The 19,039-nt window shown below is 37.6% G+C and overlaps 1 protein-coding gene across 4 annotated transcripts in view; it reads left to right on the top strand.

The window, feature by feature from the left end:
• LOC124432119 overlaps nt 1-19,039 on the top strand; it is a 159,036-nt gene that overhangs the window by 94,672 nt on the left and 45,325 nt on the right. For 3 of the 4 annotated variants that reach the window (XM_046980732.1, XM_046980731.1, XM_046980734.1), the window contains exons 2-7: nt 6,632-7,009; nt 8,037-8,349; nt 9,170-9,412; nt 9,511-9,665; nt 9,744-10,616; nt 10,714-12,417. In XM_046980732.1, the coding sequence (XP_046836688.1) occupies nt 6,666-7,009; nt 8,037-8,349; nt 9,170-9,412; nt 9,511-9,665; nt 9,744-10,616; nt 10,714-12,417 (3,632 nt within the window). In that variant the 5' untranslated portion in view covers nt 6,632-6,665. The remainder of the gene's footprint in view (nt 1-6,631; nt 7,010-8,036; nt 8,350-9,169; nt 9,413-9,510; nt 9,666-9,743; nt 10,617-10,713; nt 12,418-19,039) is intronic. The other variant, XM_046980733.1, reaches the window with a different exon arrangement.

Below are 19,039 nucleotides of genomic sequence, written 5' to 3'. Positions count from 1 at the left end.
ATGCATTCGAGATGCACGCCCGATTCGCATTTTCGTGCGACGTGTCATCGTGATGGCTACCGTTGAGACGGAGTGCATATGCGAGATCGCTCGAGACTACCAAGGACCCACGCAAAACTTCTCTCGAGCATGACTCCAACGCCGAACGCCAACGCGATGTCCTGCTCCAGGCAGCATCATAATTTCGAATAGAAGAAAGGAAACTTCCTCGCCTTTCTATTATATAAATAATAATATATATTATATATATTATTTATATTTTATATATATATATATATTTTACAATTCATTAATATATATATATTAAAGTTTCCAGCCTTCCATCCTACCATTTTATTTCGAATTAAAATAAATTTCACACACACACACACACACACACACGTGTAGACACTCGTCTTCATTTCCTCAATCCCAATCAGACAAAGTCGAGTCGAGTATTGAATATTAAAAAGCGTACGGAAATGCTATTGTCTCTTTCTGTCAATGACAAACGTATCTTACGATTATCAAGACTTATCAAATATCCTCATTGAAATGTGTTCTTAGACCATTCTTAAAATTATCAGGTTTCTCTATTCATATAACGAGTGTCATCTAAAATTAAAAGCGAAATTATTTTTCGATTACTTTTGATGATAGAAAAAAATTTTTGAAAAAAATAATATTCACTTATTTCTAGTAACATTAAGAATTTTCGCTTGAAGACCATATATCTCGACGTATGAGGATTATTGACATTTCTTTGAATGAAACTCGTTATTTTTCCAATACGAAATTTGTAATGCGAATAAAGGAAAATGCAAAATGTTTTAAATGAATACCACAAGTTTAATTATGCACAGTATTGGTAGTTGAATATATTCAATGATTTTCGAGTTTATATTTTAATAACAATATTAATTTTTATTTAACGTATACTGTTACTTTAACCGAATAACCGAGGGAGCAAAGTTAACTTCGGAAAGGAAGATTTTATTTCTCTCGTTATAACGGAATAAATAAATCATTTGTTTCACATTCCTATTAAAAAAACATTATCATATCTCATGATTCCTTCTTTTTTTTTTTTCTTCTTACAATTCTTAGTAATATATTCAAAGTTTCCAGTCTTTAGTCTTATCATTTTATTTTAAATCAAAATAAATTTCACGTATCCACGTTAAATAATCTATAATCTCACCGAATAACAGTTTAATAGACTTGCAGAAAAAAGAATTCTCTATCATCAAAAGTTATCGAGATATAAATACATAAATATTTTCCAGTTTTAACTGACTCACCCGGTATGTACATATATTTGGATGCATATTCGCTATAACCAACAGGAGAGAGATTTACGTTGCTGAATTATGTTGAAACGAGTTTGACTCGGTCCTCTCTTGCCCAAAGATTCTCCTCCTCTTGGTTCATATGGCACACGATCGTTCCCCGGAATTACACGTACACGCTGAGTTACCAGTCAACGAACCCGACGCGCATTAATTATGTGACGTAACGTGTTCCTCGCTCATGAGATAGAGAGAAAGAAAGAGAGAGAGAAAGAGTCCTATGTACAGATTCTCTCTCCTTCTCTTCATTCTCTTATTTGTCTCGGTGGATCACGGATAAGGGCGTGGTTCTTTTCTTTGGATACTCCCTCATTCTTCCCTCTCCAACTGCTTTCGTTGGCTCATGTAATTCTTTAAGAAGCGGCACCAAGCATGGAGAACATTAACGAAGTGGATCGTCGTTGGTGCACGACTTACATGCTTCCAACGTAGGTATTGTCCTTTAGTAAATGCATTCGTGTGCATTAATCGAGTAGCAACGACTCGTTCGGCCAGTGTGCTCACGCTGCTCGATTAATTCTCGTGTCTCTTAAAACGTAAGAAAAATGCGTTAGACTAAGGCTGAAAAAGGGAAACGTTGAAGTCGTTAATGTTCTTATAAATTCAAATAAAAGGGAAAAAAAGAAAGAAGGAAGGAAGGAAGGAAGGAAGGAAAAAAAATGACATGAAACGTCGACGTCCTGACTAGGAGACAACGTCAGGTTGGTCGGTGGCCAAATCGAGTCGTAAGATGCTAGAATTTAATGCGGGAAAAGGTAAGGGTATATTCAACCTCCACGTTAGAGAGGAATAATCACGGAACGAAGGAAGAACTCACGGACGGAGCTCTTGGAGAAGTGGCAATTAAAAGGGTGTGATTTAGGGGCACGAAAAACGTGATCTTAATGGACGAACCACCCGTTTATTTGACTTCTAAGCGCGTGATTTCGCGGAAACCTGAGAGCCTTGGCGAGTCGGCAAAACAAATTCTTTTCTTCTAAAAGCGTGTTGGCATGCGAGTTGCACCATCGTCATAGCACCAATGCAACATTCTGGCCATTCATCGTCGGTTAATACTACCGCCGTGGAATAGTATCCGATGATCGAGTCTCGCACGTTAAAACGTTTAAAAGAAAAACTCCGAAGCAAACACCTTTCCAAGCAAGAAAGAAAAATTTGTCAAATGTCGTACCAACTGTCCTTCTATCCAAGTTCGTTGTGTTTCTACGAAGTTTCAAAAGCGTTATATAACGGAATCCTTTTCCTCATTGCGCTCACTCTCTGTTCTTAACTTCTCGACGGTGACGTCAGATTTTCGGAGAAACTTCAATGTGCAACGTACATAAGATTCAACGTACATAGATATTATTATACAACATAGGTAAGTAAGTAAGTAAGTAAGTAAGTAAGTAAGTAAGTAAGTACTAACATACGTATGTATGTATGTACCACGTAGTTACGTGGATTGAAACGCGAGCGGCTTGCGTTTGGTCCTGACTTTATTAAGTCTGTACACGGAGGAGGACACAAACATAATCGAGATCGTATTTTATCTCTGGAATACTGTGAGAGATACCACGGAACACTGTGAGAGATAAACGTCCGGTGAAATTTATTCAGAGAACAACGAGAGACGACGATGACGACGACGACGACGACGACGACGACGACGACGACGACGACGAAGACGACGATGACGACTCTTATGTTATCTTCTCGCTCTGTAGATTCATGAAGATAGATTATGATCAATGATGGGACTGTAAAACGGAAATGGAGCAAGGGAAAAATAAATGAAAGAAAAAATATTTAAGGTAGAATGACATACATACTAACCATAATAAGAATGTTGAAATTTTTCTTCTTTCTGTTATGCAAGCTACCCATTTAACTTTTTAATGATCATAAACTTTGTCTTATATATCGTACCCCTCCCTCACTCTTATTATGCAAAACTACTGGCACGCCCACCAAGACAAATCCAATTTAACATATACCGCGATCGAGAATTCCTAATAATTCTCGATCTCTTGAGTTTACATACGATTTATTACCGAGTTCGTTTATATAGATTTTCATTAACGACTTTTACGGAAAATGTATGTTTATCTTAGAAAAGATATTTAAAACGATATTACGTTGTACAGATCTTGATGAGAAACACCTCCTTTTTCTCCCGTCATTCTCTCTTTTTCTTCTTCTTCTTTTTCTTGCAATTTTATCGCTATATTAAAGCCTAATACTTTATTATTTTCTTCGTTTACTCGTAAAACGACTGAGGAAACTTACCTCTCTAACCCTTTTCGTAATTCTCCCGTTCCAATTAAAACCTACGAACTCTCGATAATTTACGAACGTCTCCTCGTATATTAAATACTTTAATACTGATTTTGCTCCCGTAGTACGTAGTAACTAGTTACGTAGTTATGTATTCCTACGTATGTATGTATCTTTTCATGTTCGTGAGATCATTGCAAAATTTTCACATTACTCCCTCGGTTATTAATGTTCGTTGCAAAACTCACTAATTTTTTTTTTTTCCTGCCATTCCTTAATATTGCTATTCTCATATAATATTATATTTTTTAAGTTCAAAGTCACGGTGTAAACGTTATTTATATTCCTTTTACACATTTGAAAAGTTTTACGTTCACACTCGATGACTCGTCATTGTCGTAGCGTCGTCGTCGTCGTCGTCGTCGTCGTCGTCGTCGTCGTCGTCGTCGTCGTCAAGAAGATAACAAACGATATTAAAACGTTGCTCGTAAGACGATACAAGATCCTCTGACGCATAATGTCATCGATCTTGATCCTCTCTCGGGAATAACGACTGCGATTGTATTCGAAGATTCGGGATATGGTTGGTTGGGCCATCGGTGAATAAAAAATCTGGGACGATCTTTTCGTATCTCGATACGTATGTACGATCCATTTCGATGATTTATCGGCGATTGTTCGTCCGAAACGCGTCCGTCACCGTATTCCTTGTACGCAACGTACGATCGTCCTAAATTTTTCGTCGGATGAAATCGAATTACGATCGTATTTATATCGAACCGATCTTTCGACGCTCTTCTCATCGTGATTTTTATTTTCGCGAGTTGAGAAATCCGTTGATTCATCGAACGTGTTAACATATTTACCGCCACACGATTTTTCTTACGGTTCACTTTGTGAGTCAAAGTAAAATTTTCAATATAATAATTATATACGTGTAATATGATTAAATGAGACTGTAATCTTATCAATAGCGCATTTATTTCATTGATGATCATGCATAATCAATTCGTTTATTCTTAACAATTCATGAGCCGGCTAAAAATAACAAACATTTGATACAAAAGCTGTTGAAATTTACACAAAAAAAGGAAACAACATATTGTAAAGACAACAATAGTCAATCCCACATTTTATTTATACGGTTCGTCAGAAAATCTAATAATCATAAAATATTATGTTTGTTAACGTTTGAATCAGCATAAATAATATAATTTACATATACTCTATAAACACACGAATGGAACTTTTTCTTATTCATTCAGTTTCGTTTCTCTATTTGCATAGAAAACAAAAATTATTAATAATGCTCATTAATTAGGATACTTTTTAGTGTTTTTTTAGTAGTTTTTTGCGTTACTTCAAATTTTTGATTCGGTAACATTCAACTTATAATGATTAATTTTACGATTGTGATAGAAACCCGTTCATTGATGAATATCTACTGTGGCTCCACCACTGACAATGAGAATATAGGAGGTGGTTACAGATAACCACCGTGACAGTCAATATGTTAAACATCACCAAAATGAAAGATTGACGTAATGGAGCTGGCTCAATCGGTAGTAACGAAGGCGTGGCATACAAGATCGGGCACGTTCTTGCTTCTCAACACCCCTTCAACACCCCAACGTAGTCTAACTCCTGAAGAGAACAATGTATCGACTTCGTCGATCATGCTAATGCTGTCATTAACGCCGATTATTGCTTCTCCACCTCCTCCTCCTCCTCCTCCTCTCGCCTCGGCGCCCGTACTTTGACTCTCTCTCTCTCTCTCTCTCTTACTTAAAGGTTAAGTAACCAGTCCTATGAAGTTTCCATGGACTTTATCGTCTCAACCGACACGCCTTCCATCCAGTTCTACAAGCTCACGCTTACCGGCAGATAATGTAATTCAATCCGCGAACAAATTGATTCTTATGGTATGTACATACTACCTGTACGCGAACCATGTTCGCACCCGAGCCAAGCAAAGCTTTCCAAGAATTTCATACCTGATATATCCTGCCTTTTAAATTCGTCGCTTCGTAATCCATCGTTTAAAAGGCCTCGCGCATGCATTTATTCTCAACGATATAATCGCGTTTGCTTTGCTCTTTATATAACTCGATATATCTGGACCAACCGATCTTCCTAAACTATTTTTGATCGTTACATTTGTACATTAATCTTGTCAGATTTTACTTTACTTTTCGTTACACCTTTATTTATTTCTAAAGTTTAACGATATACGATTTGTAGCTGGTCTTAATTCGACTAAAGACGTAACTTAAGAACTTAAAGAGGGTAGATAGAAAAACTCTTACTTCGATAAAATATATTAGAACTAATATATGTATAAAATACAATCGGGTGAATCGTTTAAACCCGAGAACGTGATGATGATGATGATAATGATAATGAAAATCTTCTTTGGGAAGAATATATTTGATTCGAAGAGACTGATATAAAAGAAATTCAATATTTTACCTAAAGGTTATCTTAAATTGATTATCTGAAATATGAAAGTCATTGACTTTTTTTTTTTTTCTTTTAATTTTTGCATCATACAAAAGTCATAAATCAGATTTAAATAAATTTAAGACGCTCTAAATTTTGTCATATTATCTACCATTATTAATAGAAACATTCCTTTTCGAAATTGATCTAATCATTCATCAGGAGACATTTAATTATTTCTGAATTTATATTTAGAATTAAACATATTTCCTTCTTAAAATTTGTATTTATCATCATAAATAAATAATTAATTATATATACGATAAATACAGATAAAAATACAATTCTAATAAGTAAAAAATTAACATAGTGAAATCTACTCACTGGTATTGAATGTGATTGTAAAAATTCTTTTTTATCGCAAAACTTTTAATGAAGGCATTAACGTGACGATAGAAAACTCAAACGATATATTATTCCTAATATATAAACATAAATATATATATATACTAATTTTATTACAACAATATTCAAATATATTTTATAATAATTATAAAATTTAACAATAAAACTCACGATAATTTATTTTCTCGTCGTCTGTGTCGTAGGTGTATCCCGGATGGCGGGGACGTCGGTTACACGATGACGGAATTGCAACCGTCGCCGCCAGGATATCGTGTACAGGATGAGGCCCCAGGTCCACCTTCCTGTCCCTCGGGGACCTACAAGTATACGAACCACGGGCATGACAACGAGACTACCAATTTCAAGGGTGCCACGTCGTATACTCAGGAAGGCTATGGCCTTAAGAAGAGTCCGTCCAGGACGGTGCCGTCTAACCAATACTATCGTCGCAGAAACGACGGCAGGAGGTCAACAGAAAACGAACACGAAGGCAATAACAACGTCGGCAACAAAAAAACAGCGATTGCTGGTTACAACGAGAGTAACAAGAAAAATACTTCGGGCTATAAGAACGACAGCGGGTATACGTCTATTTAAATATTATCTTTAATAATCACCTTCTCGTTAAAATTCGATGTACATCTATAAATATTTATCCTCGATCGAGTAGAGAGAGAGAGAGAGAGAGAGAGAGAGAGAGTATAAAATTAAATTTCAAGAAGAATCTAACCTACATATCCGATAATTGCTAGCAAGTGGAATGAACTTTAGATCGGTCGAGTTATAGTTCATGTGTAAAAAAGAATCTATTAGAACGAAGAAGAATCGAGTAGTCGATAATAGTGAACGACGATTTCTCGTATGTTTTTCATCTCGCAGTATTTGCGTTCGCTTACATAATCCAGGAATCATCGCGGTAGGACGCAATTTGTCTTATGATAATTTCGCTTGTTAAGGTCGTTATTCCAGTATTAATAACATTGAAAGGAACGAGGAAAGAAAAGTCGAGATAATTGTAGGTCGGTCTACGGTCTCTGTCCTGCTGCGCTTCCAGTTACATCGAACTTATTGACTATTCCATAAATTATGCGGCGTGCACATATCCTGGTAATAAAGTGGTTCAATGACACCGTATAAGAACGCGCTCGCTCGCTGTCGGGATTACCACGTATCATAAGTGATTCATCGCGTTAAGCGCTAATAACAAGTCTCGCCGTATTCATTCGTACTTGTTCCCACGCAGAACGATGCAAAGACGTCGCCTTATTGTAGTGTTTATGTTCTCTTCGAAATTGATTGCTTTTCGCACAAAGGCATATAATCGATATTCGAAATGAATTATACGAATTTATCAATTATACGTTTTGCCGGTATTCGCTTGATAAACGATTCGTCAATGACATTGATGATTATACATCGTTCATTCGTGCAAGCTCGATATTTATTATTAATTAATATCCTTTCATTTTTATTCTTCGTTCAAGTCGAGACTCGAACGATACGTAAAAACAAAACAAAGAAAAAAAGAAAAAAAGAGAAAAAGAGAAAAAAAACAACAACAAAAAAGAAAGAAGGAAGAAAAGAAAGAACAACTCTTGAATCTGTTAGGTATAGCGAGACTCTTGGATTCGACAGTTTCACTCTCGCTCTCAACGAAAGGGACGAAGCTTCGCCACCACCAACACCACCAGTTAGAGACGCATCCAGTCTCAAAGGTGTCTGCTACGGTCCAGGTCACGAAAAATATCCATCTTGGCCGAGCGCCCCTGAACGACATCCCGACGAAGACATTCACAATTTAAGCCACAACGGATCGCACCGTTCCAAATCCTGGACCGATCACACCAATTATCCGAAAGAGAAACCAGCTCAATATACGAGACCTCATACAAAGAGACCTAATCCAGTCTTCACTCAGCAGGTAATTCTATTGAGACATATACTCCCGGCTTTCCCATTCCATTTCGTTTCTTTCCATTTTTACACATTCAATTACACAAGCCAAAGTATATTTACATAAATCATCAGATAAGTAGTATCCACAGTTTTATAATCCCAAGGTTGTATATGTTATTACCAAGAAGTATATTGAAGAATTCTTATCGAAAAACGTCAATGTATATTCAAGAAGAATTTCTATTGTTCGATGATACTTTGATTATCAAAACTTTACTTAAATAATCCGCTCTGTTTACATCAGCCAAAGCATTCGAATTGTTTCTCGTGGCTCATGAAACTCGCTACGTCAGTTGTTTTCAGACCGTTGTCGAGTCTCTTGGTAAAAAGAAGATATCGTTTCGTCGTAATATCAAACCACTATCGTTTATTCGCTGTTAATATCAGGATATACATATAGTACCTTTCGTATATTGAGTCACAATATACCGCAAAACTTTCGTCAATTTTACTTGCCTCGACAGCGTCGATTAAATCTCTACACGCACATTCTCCTTTCTCTTGATGACGCAATCACACGCTAGAAACACCGTCATCGGCTAAAAGTGAATCCACAGTTTGGGATCAAACTATCTCTTTGCTCGACTCTCCGATCGCGTGTCTCTTCAATTAGACGTAGACTTAGTGCTTTTTCTTTGTTACACTACATGCACGCTTTTGATTGAGTAGGATGACTAAGAGACATCTTGGTTTAAGATAAAATAAACAAGTAAATCGTCTAGGCTTGAAAGGCTTTGATCGAAAGTTTATTGCAGCACGAGCTAACACGAGTGTCTCTCTTACAGCTAAAAACGGTGATGGAACGTTGCGAGAAAATACCAGCGGAGACTTTCGAGTCGCGTAACAGAAAAAGCGTCGAGGATGAGCCACGTTTGTGGCCTCGCGTAGATCGCGAAGGCAAGGCATTAGGAGACGCGGAATACGTAGTTCCATCGCCACCGGAAAGAGAACAACAATCGGCTCAGACTCTCAGCCATGCGGATCTCGAAGCTTACGTTAGAAGCTATCAAGATCCTCAAGTGTCCCAGGTAATTTATCTCGATTCCTCATTCCCTAATATTATAAAAAATATTACGCTAGTTGATGTTTTATTTACAAAGCTTCTTTATTTGATTTGTATTTATAGGTGGATTTGTACAGAGAAACGGCATTAACGCAGGCGGGTTTGGAAGAATACACGAGGGTCCAACATTCGCAACAGGCCAGTTACGCACAATCCGAGGGCTATCACAGTTATGTTTCCAGCGTTGATTCCACGACCAATACACCTTTTCTCGATAGGTAACTTCAATGTGTGTTGTAATTTATATATAATTGTGATCTATCGATCTTTCTCAATGAAATCATCACCTTAAACAGACTTCGAAGAGACAGCGAAGCCGTGGCGCAAAGATCTACTCCTTCTTGGGAAGATACTTCGAGGGAGGGCAGAGACAGTGTGGTGACAACGTCTAGCGGAAGTGCTTCCAGTAGTGAAACATTAAAATGGCACGGTTCGATGTCCGACGTCAGCGTTTCTAGTGGTTTACCAGCGAGACAGACCTGTACTTCGGACAGGTGGCATCATGGCTCGATGTCCGACGTCAGTAGCGTCAATGGTGGTATGATGACTCAGAAATCAAGTAACGTATGTCATGAAAAGTGGCAAGATTCTATGAGTGACGTCAGTACGAGCGGTTTATCGCCAACGACGAAAGGAAGGCACAGTGAAAAGTGGCCGGACAAATGGCAGGCTTCGATGAACGACCGAAATAAACAAGCACAGACTAGAGCAAGTTTACCAGGAGTTATAGGACACTGCGTGGCTTCTGCCTCTGTCGGAGACATTTGTCAATCGTCGACAGTTCGAGAGAGCAATTGGCAAGAATCTAGTATCGACGAAGATTCCCTTGATAGATCGCAAAGCAGCCATCCGTGGGATGGTTCTGTTACATTGGACGGTGATAAATATAGATCGGTCTCTCAACCGATGCCGCAAAGTCCAACCAGACAAGTTGTGCCTACGAGCCCACAAAGTCCCGACGGATGGGATCCTCTTCATGGATCCATGTCAGATGTTAGCCAATCGAACGGCATACAGTGCAACAAACAGTTAATCGCTTATAGCGCTAGAGTGCAGACCCCGCAACGACATCTTTCAGAGAGTGTATTGTACTTGGATCGCGAACGTAATCAACGAAAATTATATCCTATTAGCACTACGCAGCCGCAGGAATCACCACAGTCTTCTAGGTGGGTATTATAATATATATTAAGTGTTTTTTAATTGCATCGATTTGAAATGTATACCCTCGTACAATAAACGTTTAATCTTAATTCTTATTTTTAGAATGGCACCCACGTCACCGCAGCAGTCCCCATTGTCGGTAGCTGAACGTATAAGCGAGTTAGAGAAGCAACAACAACAGCAACAACAGATGCGTTACACTTATCTCGATCCTGAGAAACGACATAGAGTTTCTGATCCGACTTTGAAAGCCATTCAAAAGAAAGCACTATTATCTTTTTACGAAAGACATCATCAAGCGTCCTGGAGATCAGAGCCACAATTAGCTCAAGGCTCAGGGACCTCTCCGCAGAGTCCTCCGCCGCAACCACCGCCACGACCTAGACCATCCTCCTCGAGACGAGCCAGTTCTGCGTCCGATTATGCTAGTGGCACGTGGAGAGAGAATTCTGCTAGAGGACAAAATCAAGGAAATTCAGATCTACCGAGTCCTAAGCATCAGCATAGTAACAGTTGCGGCAGTCTTTCTACAGATTTATTGGGTCCGGTTATAGTAGGACCTGCTATATCCATCGACGATTGGGTCCCAGAAAGACCACCCAAGAAACCTCATCTTAGGAATGTTTACAACGATCGCGTTCCTAGTCCTGATTTACCACCACCGTCACCGCCGACAGTGACAGAAAGCGAGGTCCATGAATGCGACGATCCTTTACCACCTCCGCCGCCCGAACTCAGCGAAGATTGTTATCCAGATAGTACACGGAAAACCAGTTCGGCTCATCATCAACTCGAGGAAGGAAAGATGCACCGCGAGAGATCCTGCGAGCGACACAAGTCGGAAAGACATTCGATGAGAAGATCAAAACATAACAACAAACGAGATCTTGATAAAACATCTGGCAAATCCTCGCCGAATTCTCCGACAACGAAAATCTCTTCGCAGGAACAAGATCAGCATCAATTTGTAAGAACCCCAACGACACTGAAACACGTCGATACCGAATTGGTCCATGAAAATGGCATTTCCCCGGGTTTTGCCGCTCACAGAATGATGACAACTGGTCGTTCGAGTTTAAGATATCCTTCTACCCAAAAGCTTATGGTAAACGGTAGAATAGCGAGTACGAGAAGAATATCCGAAGAAAGACCGTTCACAGCTAGACCACCCGCTCAATTACCCGATCTCATATCTCAGCGTTATAGTGATTCTGGGAATCAACGACCAGCGCCTCAAGTTCCTGTCGAACCACGTATCATTCGACAAGAATCGATGAGAGTCGAAAGTACGAGAATCGATGCATCTGGATTACTACGCAACGATTCTGGTCAAAGATTGGAATCGTCATCAGGACAGAGGCCGCAGCCTCAAGTACCCAAGAATACCGATAAAAATGGTTCGACGAATCAATCGAATCATCAACAATCAAGACCAAATTATTTACCTGTCCCTGATAATTCCAAAAGTCATGCCTTTTCTATCGGCAGTCCCGTTAACATGGGATACGAGCTTGGTTCAAAACTTTATTCCCCAGAGGCCAGTCCACAAAAGTATCATGAACCACCGAAGTACATGTCCAATCATTATTCTCGTCACAGCGACACACCCCCAAGAAACTATTATGCTCTACCACCGAAATATATCGACGCGCCGAAACAAAAACCACAGCCTCAGTGTCCTACGGATCGGTACAGCGCTTCATCGCCCAGTTCTCCACCGCCGCCTTTAGCACCGAGACAAAATACACCTGGAAGGAAATCCTTGCCTCCACCTCCAAGGCCAGCTCCGCCTCATGCTATTCAAGGGTAAGTTTTATTTCTTATTAGCAAAAACAATTAATATAATTATCATAGTTAATTATACGCGTGAAAGTATTAATTCTTTTTCTAAGATATAACCAAATGCAAATTGATCTTTTCTACTCGTTAAAAAAGATCTCTTTCACAATTCACGTTATACTTAGTCGTTCTCATAATTATAAGAAGAATGAGCTCGTAAGTGCAGACATTATTGAATAACGAACAACGGTGTCGCTTATTATGTCTTTTAAAATCTGGACGATGTCTCGTCCGGCGATCGATCAATTAAATTAAATATCCCTCATCGTGACTTATTAACTATCCGTGAAAGTCTCTCTAAATCGTTCGAGCAACATTCGACGATCACATCCTATGAACGGGTAATAACTTTAAGCACATTGCCCATCTATCAACGATGAATTACGAATTAATTAGAAATGCTTTCGATTTCAGGATTGTACTGGAATTAAATCAAACTATCCTGACTAGCATTTACTTTCAATTATGTCCATGCAAATTACGATGATATCTACTACGTTTCTGCGTAATTTAATGATTTCGAGAGTGATTCCGAAATGGAAATTTTTCAAAACTATTATATAAGACATAAGATATCATAGGAAATCGTTGATCGTCGTAACGAAACGGAATGAGTAGTAATTTCAAATTGAAGATACAGATTCATTTAAGTATCGTCCAATTTTCATTCGCGTTTCGACGATGTCGTAAAATCCCTAAGGATCTTTCCTCGTTCGTCCGCAAAAGTCGGATTACGCGGGATCGTTAATTATTTTCTCGTTTCGTTCGCTCAACCGAATCGCATGCATTACCATAAGATTATCATTGCAAATCTAACGGCACCCATTACCAGTCAGATTTACGAGCGTGTGACTTTCTCTGAATTATACCGGACGACGACGGATTTAAATGGCTTTTGTGTTTCGCCCTTTCCACGATCAAAAAAGAAAAATATTCAAAGACTTTTAAATATTCGACTACATTGCCTTACGATTTATTTTCGACGAAGAATTTTCCATACTGAAATATATCTACCTAGTATAATAATACTATTGCGGATATCGATCGAGGCACGATACATTTCGGAAGGTCAGAGGTTAAATTGAGCATGATATCTCGCAAAAGTTAAACGTTTATATTTAAATTTCTAGAATAGAAAACTTTTACGATTTTCATTGATAGAAACCAACTTTGAGCTTCGACGCGTGATTTTTCATGCCACGGAGTTTGATCAACGAAAAAAGAGAGATTTGAAGTGATCGAAAGGGACGAAAAGAAAGATATCCTTTCTTTCCTCTTTGAAAGGAAAAAGTTTAACGATCGAGCAATACTAATCACGATGTCGTTGGAGTATCCAAAGTCAGGATAAATACGTGCTACGTACATACGCGGCATACAGGATGTAGACTCGATCTCACGGGATGATAAATCTTTTCACCTTTTCTTTTGTCTTCTTCTCGCTCTGATTGGGTGACTAGCTGACTTCTGGTAACGGCCGAGCGATCTTTCTCCGACACGCACTCTGACCTCCGCGATACGGTTCGACGAACGAACCGTTCGGCTTGTTTTGACCTTCGACAGGAAGATCCTCGCCAAAGGATCTTCTTATTCTCTCGATCCTTCTTCTTTTATCCTCTTATTCTCTAACGCTAGGATATTCGATAGACTCACTGAGACTTAACCTTTAGGATCACCAACCCAACAGGTTGGAAATGTCAGAAAAAAGGTTAGAACGTGCGCTACCACGGGCGTGTTAGACCGTTCTATGGCAACCGATCGTGTTCCCTGTTTTCTTGATAGATCCTACGTACGGCGGAAGATCGAAGCGTGTGAGAATCGGGCTAGTCGATCCAACAAACTCACTTAACTAGGACAAACTCTGTCGAAATCGTTACTATAATATACGTACGTACGGTATCAGTACAATGTAGAGGAGAGTTGCCAATTGCCTACTGCTCTCTTAAATCGTATCTTTCATTTTTTTTCTTATTGCTGGGTCTAAATAACAAATATGTATATAATAGTAAATGTCTAATAATATATATATAATTACACTCGTTCCTTGATTTATACGCGGTTTCTGTTTACGCGATTTAATTTTATACGATCAATAAATATCAATAAATTCTTCTCTAATCTTTATTGAATTTATGTCTCCCGACATAATTGACAATACCAAAAGAATTTTCCAATAAGTGCTTTATGACTTTTAACCAATTAAAAGGAAAAAGTTTATTGCTTTGAGACATGGTACCGACAACGACAACAAATAAAATTTATTTTACTCTTTTCTTTTGATAATTTTATTTATCTTCTTAGGAATCTATGTGAAATAAATAATTTTATAACTTATACTGAATTTTCTCTGTAATATTTTTTGCTTTTCATAATTGTCCAGACTTTATTTACGCGTTTTTTATCTGCATAAAAAGAACACTTCGCGTAAATCGAGGACCGGATGTATATAATTTTGCTTTACATTTTTATGGTTTTTATTGTTATGATATTTTTATTTATTGTAAAATTGTTAGTATTTATTAATGTATATATATATATATATATATATATATATATATATATATATGTACATATATATACATATATATGACGATTATAAGAAAAATGAAATCAATTTATATAGAATATTTTATTCGAACGAATAATAAGCGTACCTTTTTTTACGATGTACGAAGTATTCTCGTTTTGCACGTGTCGTCGTTTCAAGGTCCCCACGCGAAGATCTACCGTAGAAGGATAGAAAGTCCACCGTACATGGCTGTGATCGCGATCGTAGATTTATGCAAGACATCGAAAGAGAAGAGGCGTTCCCTTCGAAGCTAACTTCGAAGGAGAGAAGTTACGTGGCACCGACCACGCCACGTTATCGCACGATCCTCGTTAAGTTTGAAGTAGCTTGAAAAAGGAAGGAGAAGGGAGAGAAGGGGAGGTTAGGGAAAGAGAAGGCTTATAAGTTGCAGCATGTGTTTTCACTTTTCGTATCGTTGGTCGTGCTGCACCTGCGGTGCGATAATTGGCCCGTGAATTCTTCCTTCGAATGCGTTATTGGTCTTGTGACAACGTCGCAGTTAACGTTTTCTCTCTCTCTCTCTCTCTCTCTCTCATTCTCATTCTTTATTTTTCTCAAAAATTTCCTTCGAAGTTCAAGTGGATAATCAATCGGAAGTTTCTCTCAAAAAAAAGAGAGAGAAGAGACAACGAATAGAGTAAATCAAGCGATTGTTTCTATGATACATCATTGGATGTTCGTGAGTCACGACTTTATATGAGTATCGTTACGAAATCTTTTTAGTTTTTCATTGGGAATTAATGTCAGCTAAATTAGCTTTGTGTGTTTTCTGATTGTAATTTCCTCTTTCATTTATCTAATGTATATACCTTGATCTTGTTCTTAAAACGTTGTACTATTAATATCTAGATTAATGTCTAGTTATCTTTTCTTTCTTCTTAAGAGGAGATAAACAGCTATAGTATTCTTTAGCATAAAAAAAATAAATTGATATGACTAGACGACAAGTACCCAAGTACTTATTTACTTACTCACTTACTTACTTACTTACTTACTTACTTATGGTATCGCTTAAGACGTGCTCCGGATGACGACCTAGTAAGAAATATAGTCGAGGAAGAAAACGATATCTTCTATATATCGAGTTATATCTCTTGACACGAAGAAGATACGATATAAGTCGCGCCATATTGATAGCACTCTGATTCAACCGCGAATGTCACGGTCGTTTAGAAAATAATCTCTAATCTCGAAGAATGACTAATCGTTATAACAATATTTTTCTATCGAAGTTGATATATTTTTATATAGAGGTAGATATTATTAAGGTTCGAAGATTATAGCTATTGGGATATGATAGGAAATATTCAAGGAAAGGAAAGAAAGACATGATATTTTATCGATCGTTATGAAAATCTCACTTGTGAAAATCTTTAACAAGTAAATGTAAACGCGTGCATTCTCTTTGAACAACCTTCCGTAAGGTGTAAACGTCCTCCGTAGATACGCTCTAAGACTCGTTTGGCGGCTCGTTAAGAAACAGGGTCAATCGCATGCTATCGTGACTAATTCTAAGCGGGTTTACGATTGATAGCGCTAATACGTTTGTCGGCTGATTAGAATTCCACACGGAGACAAGTGTTTCTTAAGAGAGATCGAACTAGTATCGTTTCGTATATACAATTACAAGGACGTCTCCAAGTGGGAAAGATCACGAATGCAGAAAAACAAGCTGAGTAATAAATTATATTCAAGCGGCAACTTCGATCATTAATCAAATTGTCAGTGATTTTTAATCTTTAATCTTTAAGAAGCCACATCGTGCTTCGCGAATAAGACGAATAATAAAACCGTGTAAGAACTCGTTTCACAAAGGATTAATTAAAAGAGTTATAGATCGTGCTGTAAAGTGAAATATATAAAATAAAAAAAGAAAAAGAAAAGAGAAGAAATACGAAGGAAAGGAAGAAAGAAAGAAGAAAAAAAAAGCAAAAAAGAACGCAAAAAGTGAGAAAGTTCAACGAGATATAAATTCGGTGTTTATTAGTGTGTAATAATATAATAAACGATTTCGAGGAGAAAAAAATTGTTTCGATGGTTTCTCTAAAAGACTATGGATCTTCTCGTTCGTACTCGAACAAAATTCATTACATAAAAGTTTGAGGATCGTCCGAGTGTACATCGTTCTGGTTAAGACTTAGGAAGATGGCTTTCCTACCGTGGAAAGATTTAAGAAAGCACGACTGTTACATCGAAGATGTGACAGCGAATAGGAAGAGAAGGACAAGGACTACGAGGGCGAACGAACGAGAGGAAGAGGAGAAAGGAAAGAATGGCCAGCGACTCGAGACCGGACGACACCGGACACGAGCTCACGGAACCGTCTCGAGGAACAGTACATATCTTCTTGGTGACATTGTCTTATGAATAAATACTTAAATTGTCTGGTATTATTAACCAACCGATTTACCGTTATAAACCGGAGTAAAGAAATAGTTTGACAGAACGTTTTGTTATATCTCATCTCTATCTTTTTCCTTTGATTTATTTTCATTATTTTCTCTTCTTACACATTGTTACGTCGACCCGTTTATTATTTATAGCGAAATTATTTAAAGAAGAAGAAAAAAGAACAACAGAAAAAGTAAAAATAAAAACAGATCGATCGTTTGGAAAGAAACTTTTGAAACGATAAACTCGGCCGATGCCATACGTTTTTATTCATATGACTAAGCGAAAGTCTCTCTACTATATAATTCCTTGCCGCGAGTAAGAAGACACAAAGGCTGCTCGTTATTATAATATTTACACCATACGATCGTTCGTTCTTGGGAGCAGCTGTGGCCGTGCCTGTAAATTTGAGTTCGGTCGGGCGCCGAGCGTTAGAAGCAGACGAGCAGACGATTCCAAGTCATAAACATTTGAGATCGTCGAAACGTCTTCTCGTAAACGTCATGTGAAACGAGCTACAAAAAAGGATAAGAAAATATTTTAGCTGATCCTTCATCGTCGATGAAAGATTAATCAAGTTATACCTTTAGAGATAGAACTTTTACTCAATTCGATCATTCCTTTTGCGAGAAAGGAATTTCTAAAGGAACTTCAGATAGCTTCAGCTTTAGCTTTGAGTATATTGTTGCTGTAAAATTGCTGGAAAATTACTGAAAGGTCGCTGACATCCAGACCGGTGGAAGAAGCACCGTAGGTGCACCTGCGTTACTGGAAGAAGAGCCTTGGTTTGTTCTCTTACCTACGGACGCAGTAAACCGCAGAAGACAGGCAGATGCATCTACCTCGGCACCTTCTCAAGAAGGAGGCAACACATTAAGGCCGATTCACACATTTCAGTTCAGCTTTAGTTCAATCTCTGTTATTTCAGTCACTTCAGTCACAGATCATTTATATTCACACATATCAGTTTAATATACTATACGTCGTTTTTGACATTTCTTTATATCCTCACAAAAGAACGATGTACAAAAGATTGTGAGTTATCAAAATTTCTTTAGTTAGTTTTAAAAAGACATCATCGAGAAAATCGGATGCGTTCTTTGATACAAAGAATGCATGATGGTCGTTGATTAAATTGAGCCGAACAATCGAAACTGAAACTGAATCGTCTTCCAAGTTTATATAAAAAAATCATTTTTAATATCGAAAAGAATCGCATTTATTCAAATAATATCATATCGTATTATTCGATATATCATATTCTGCTTGGATATATTATTTATCTATGTAAATCCGATTTTATTCATCTGCGCATATAATTTGTAATTTAAATGAACATTATTTATACAAATCAGATTTTATTTCTAAATCCTAAAGTAATATACATAATTATTATTTGTATCAAATATTGTTCTCTTTTCAAATCCAGTTTTCTTTTTTCGTTATACTCGAATCTAAAAGCGATACATATAAATAATAATATACAATTCACAGTTAAATATTGTTTATCCATCCAAATCTGATTTTATTTAGGAGTCACCTTAGTCTGCACGATGAGAGAGCACAGTGAAGTTATAAATAGCGTTGCACGTAGCAGCTCGCGCTCGCATTCCCATCTTCGTGGAATTTATT

The sequence above is a fragment of the Vespa crabro genome, chromosome 23 (genome assembly GCF_910589235.1).
Source record: "Vespa crabro chromosome 23, iyVesCrab1.2, whole genome shotgun sequence".
NCBI classification, from domain to species: domain Eukaryota; kingdom Metazoa; phylum Arthropoda; class Insecta; order Hymenoptera; family Vespidae; genus Vespa; species Vespa crabro.
The sequence above is the reverse complement of the archived record's forward strand: the minus strand, read 5'-3'. Positions and strand labels throughout refer to the sequence as shown.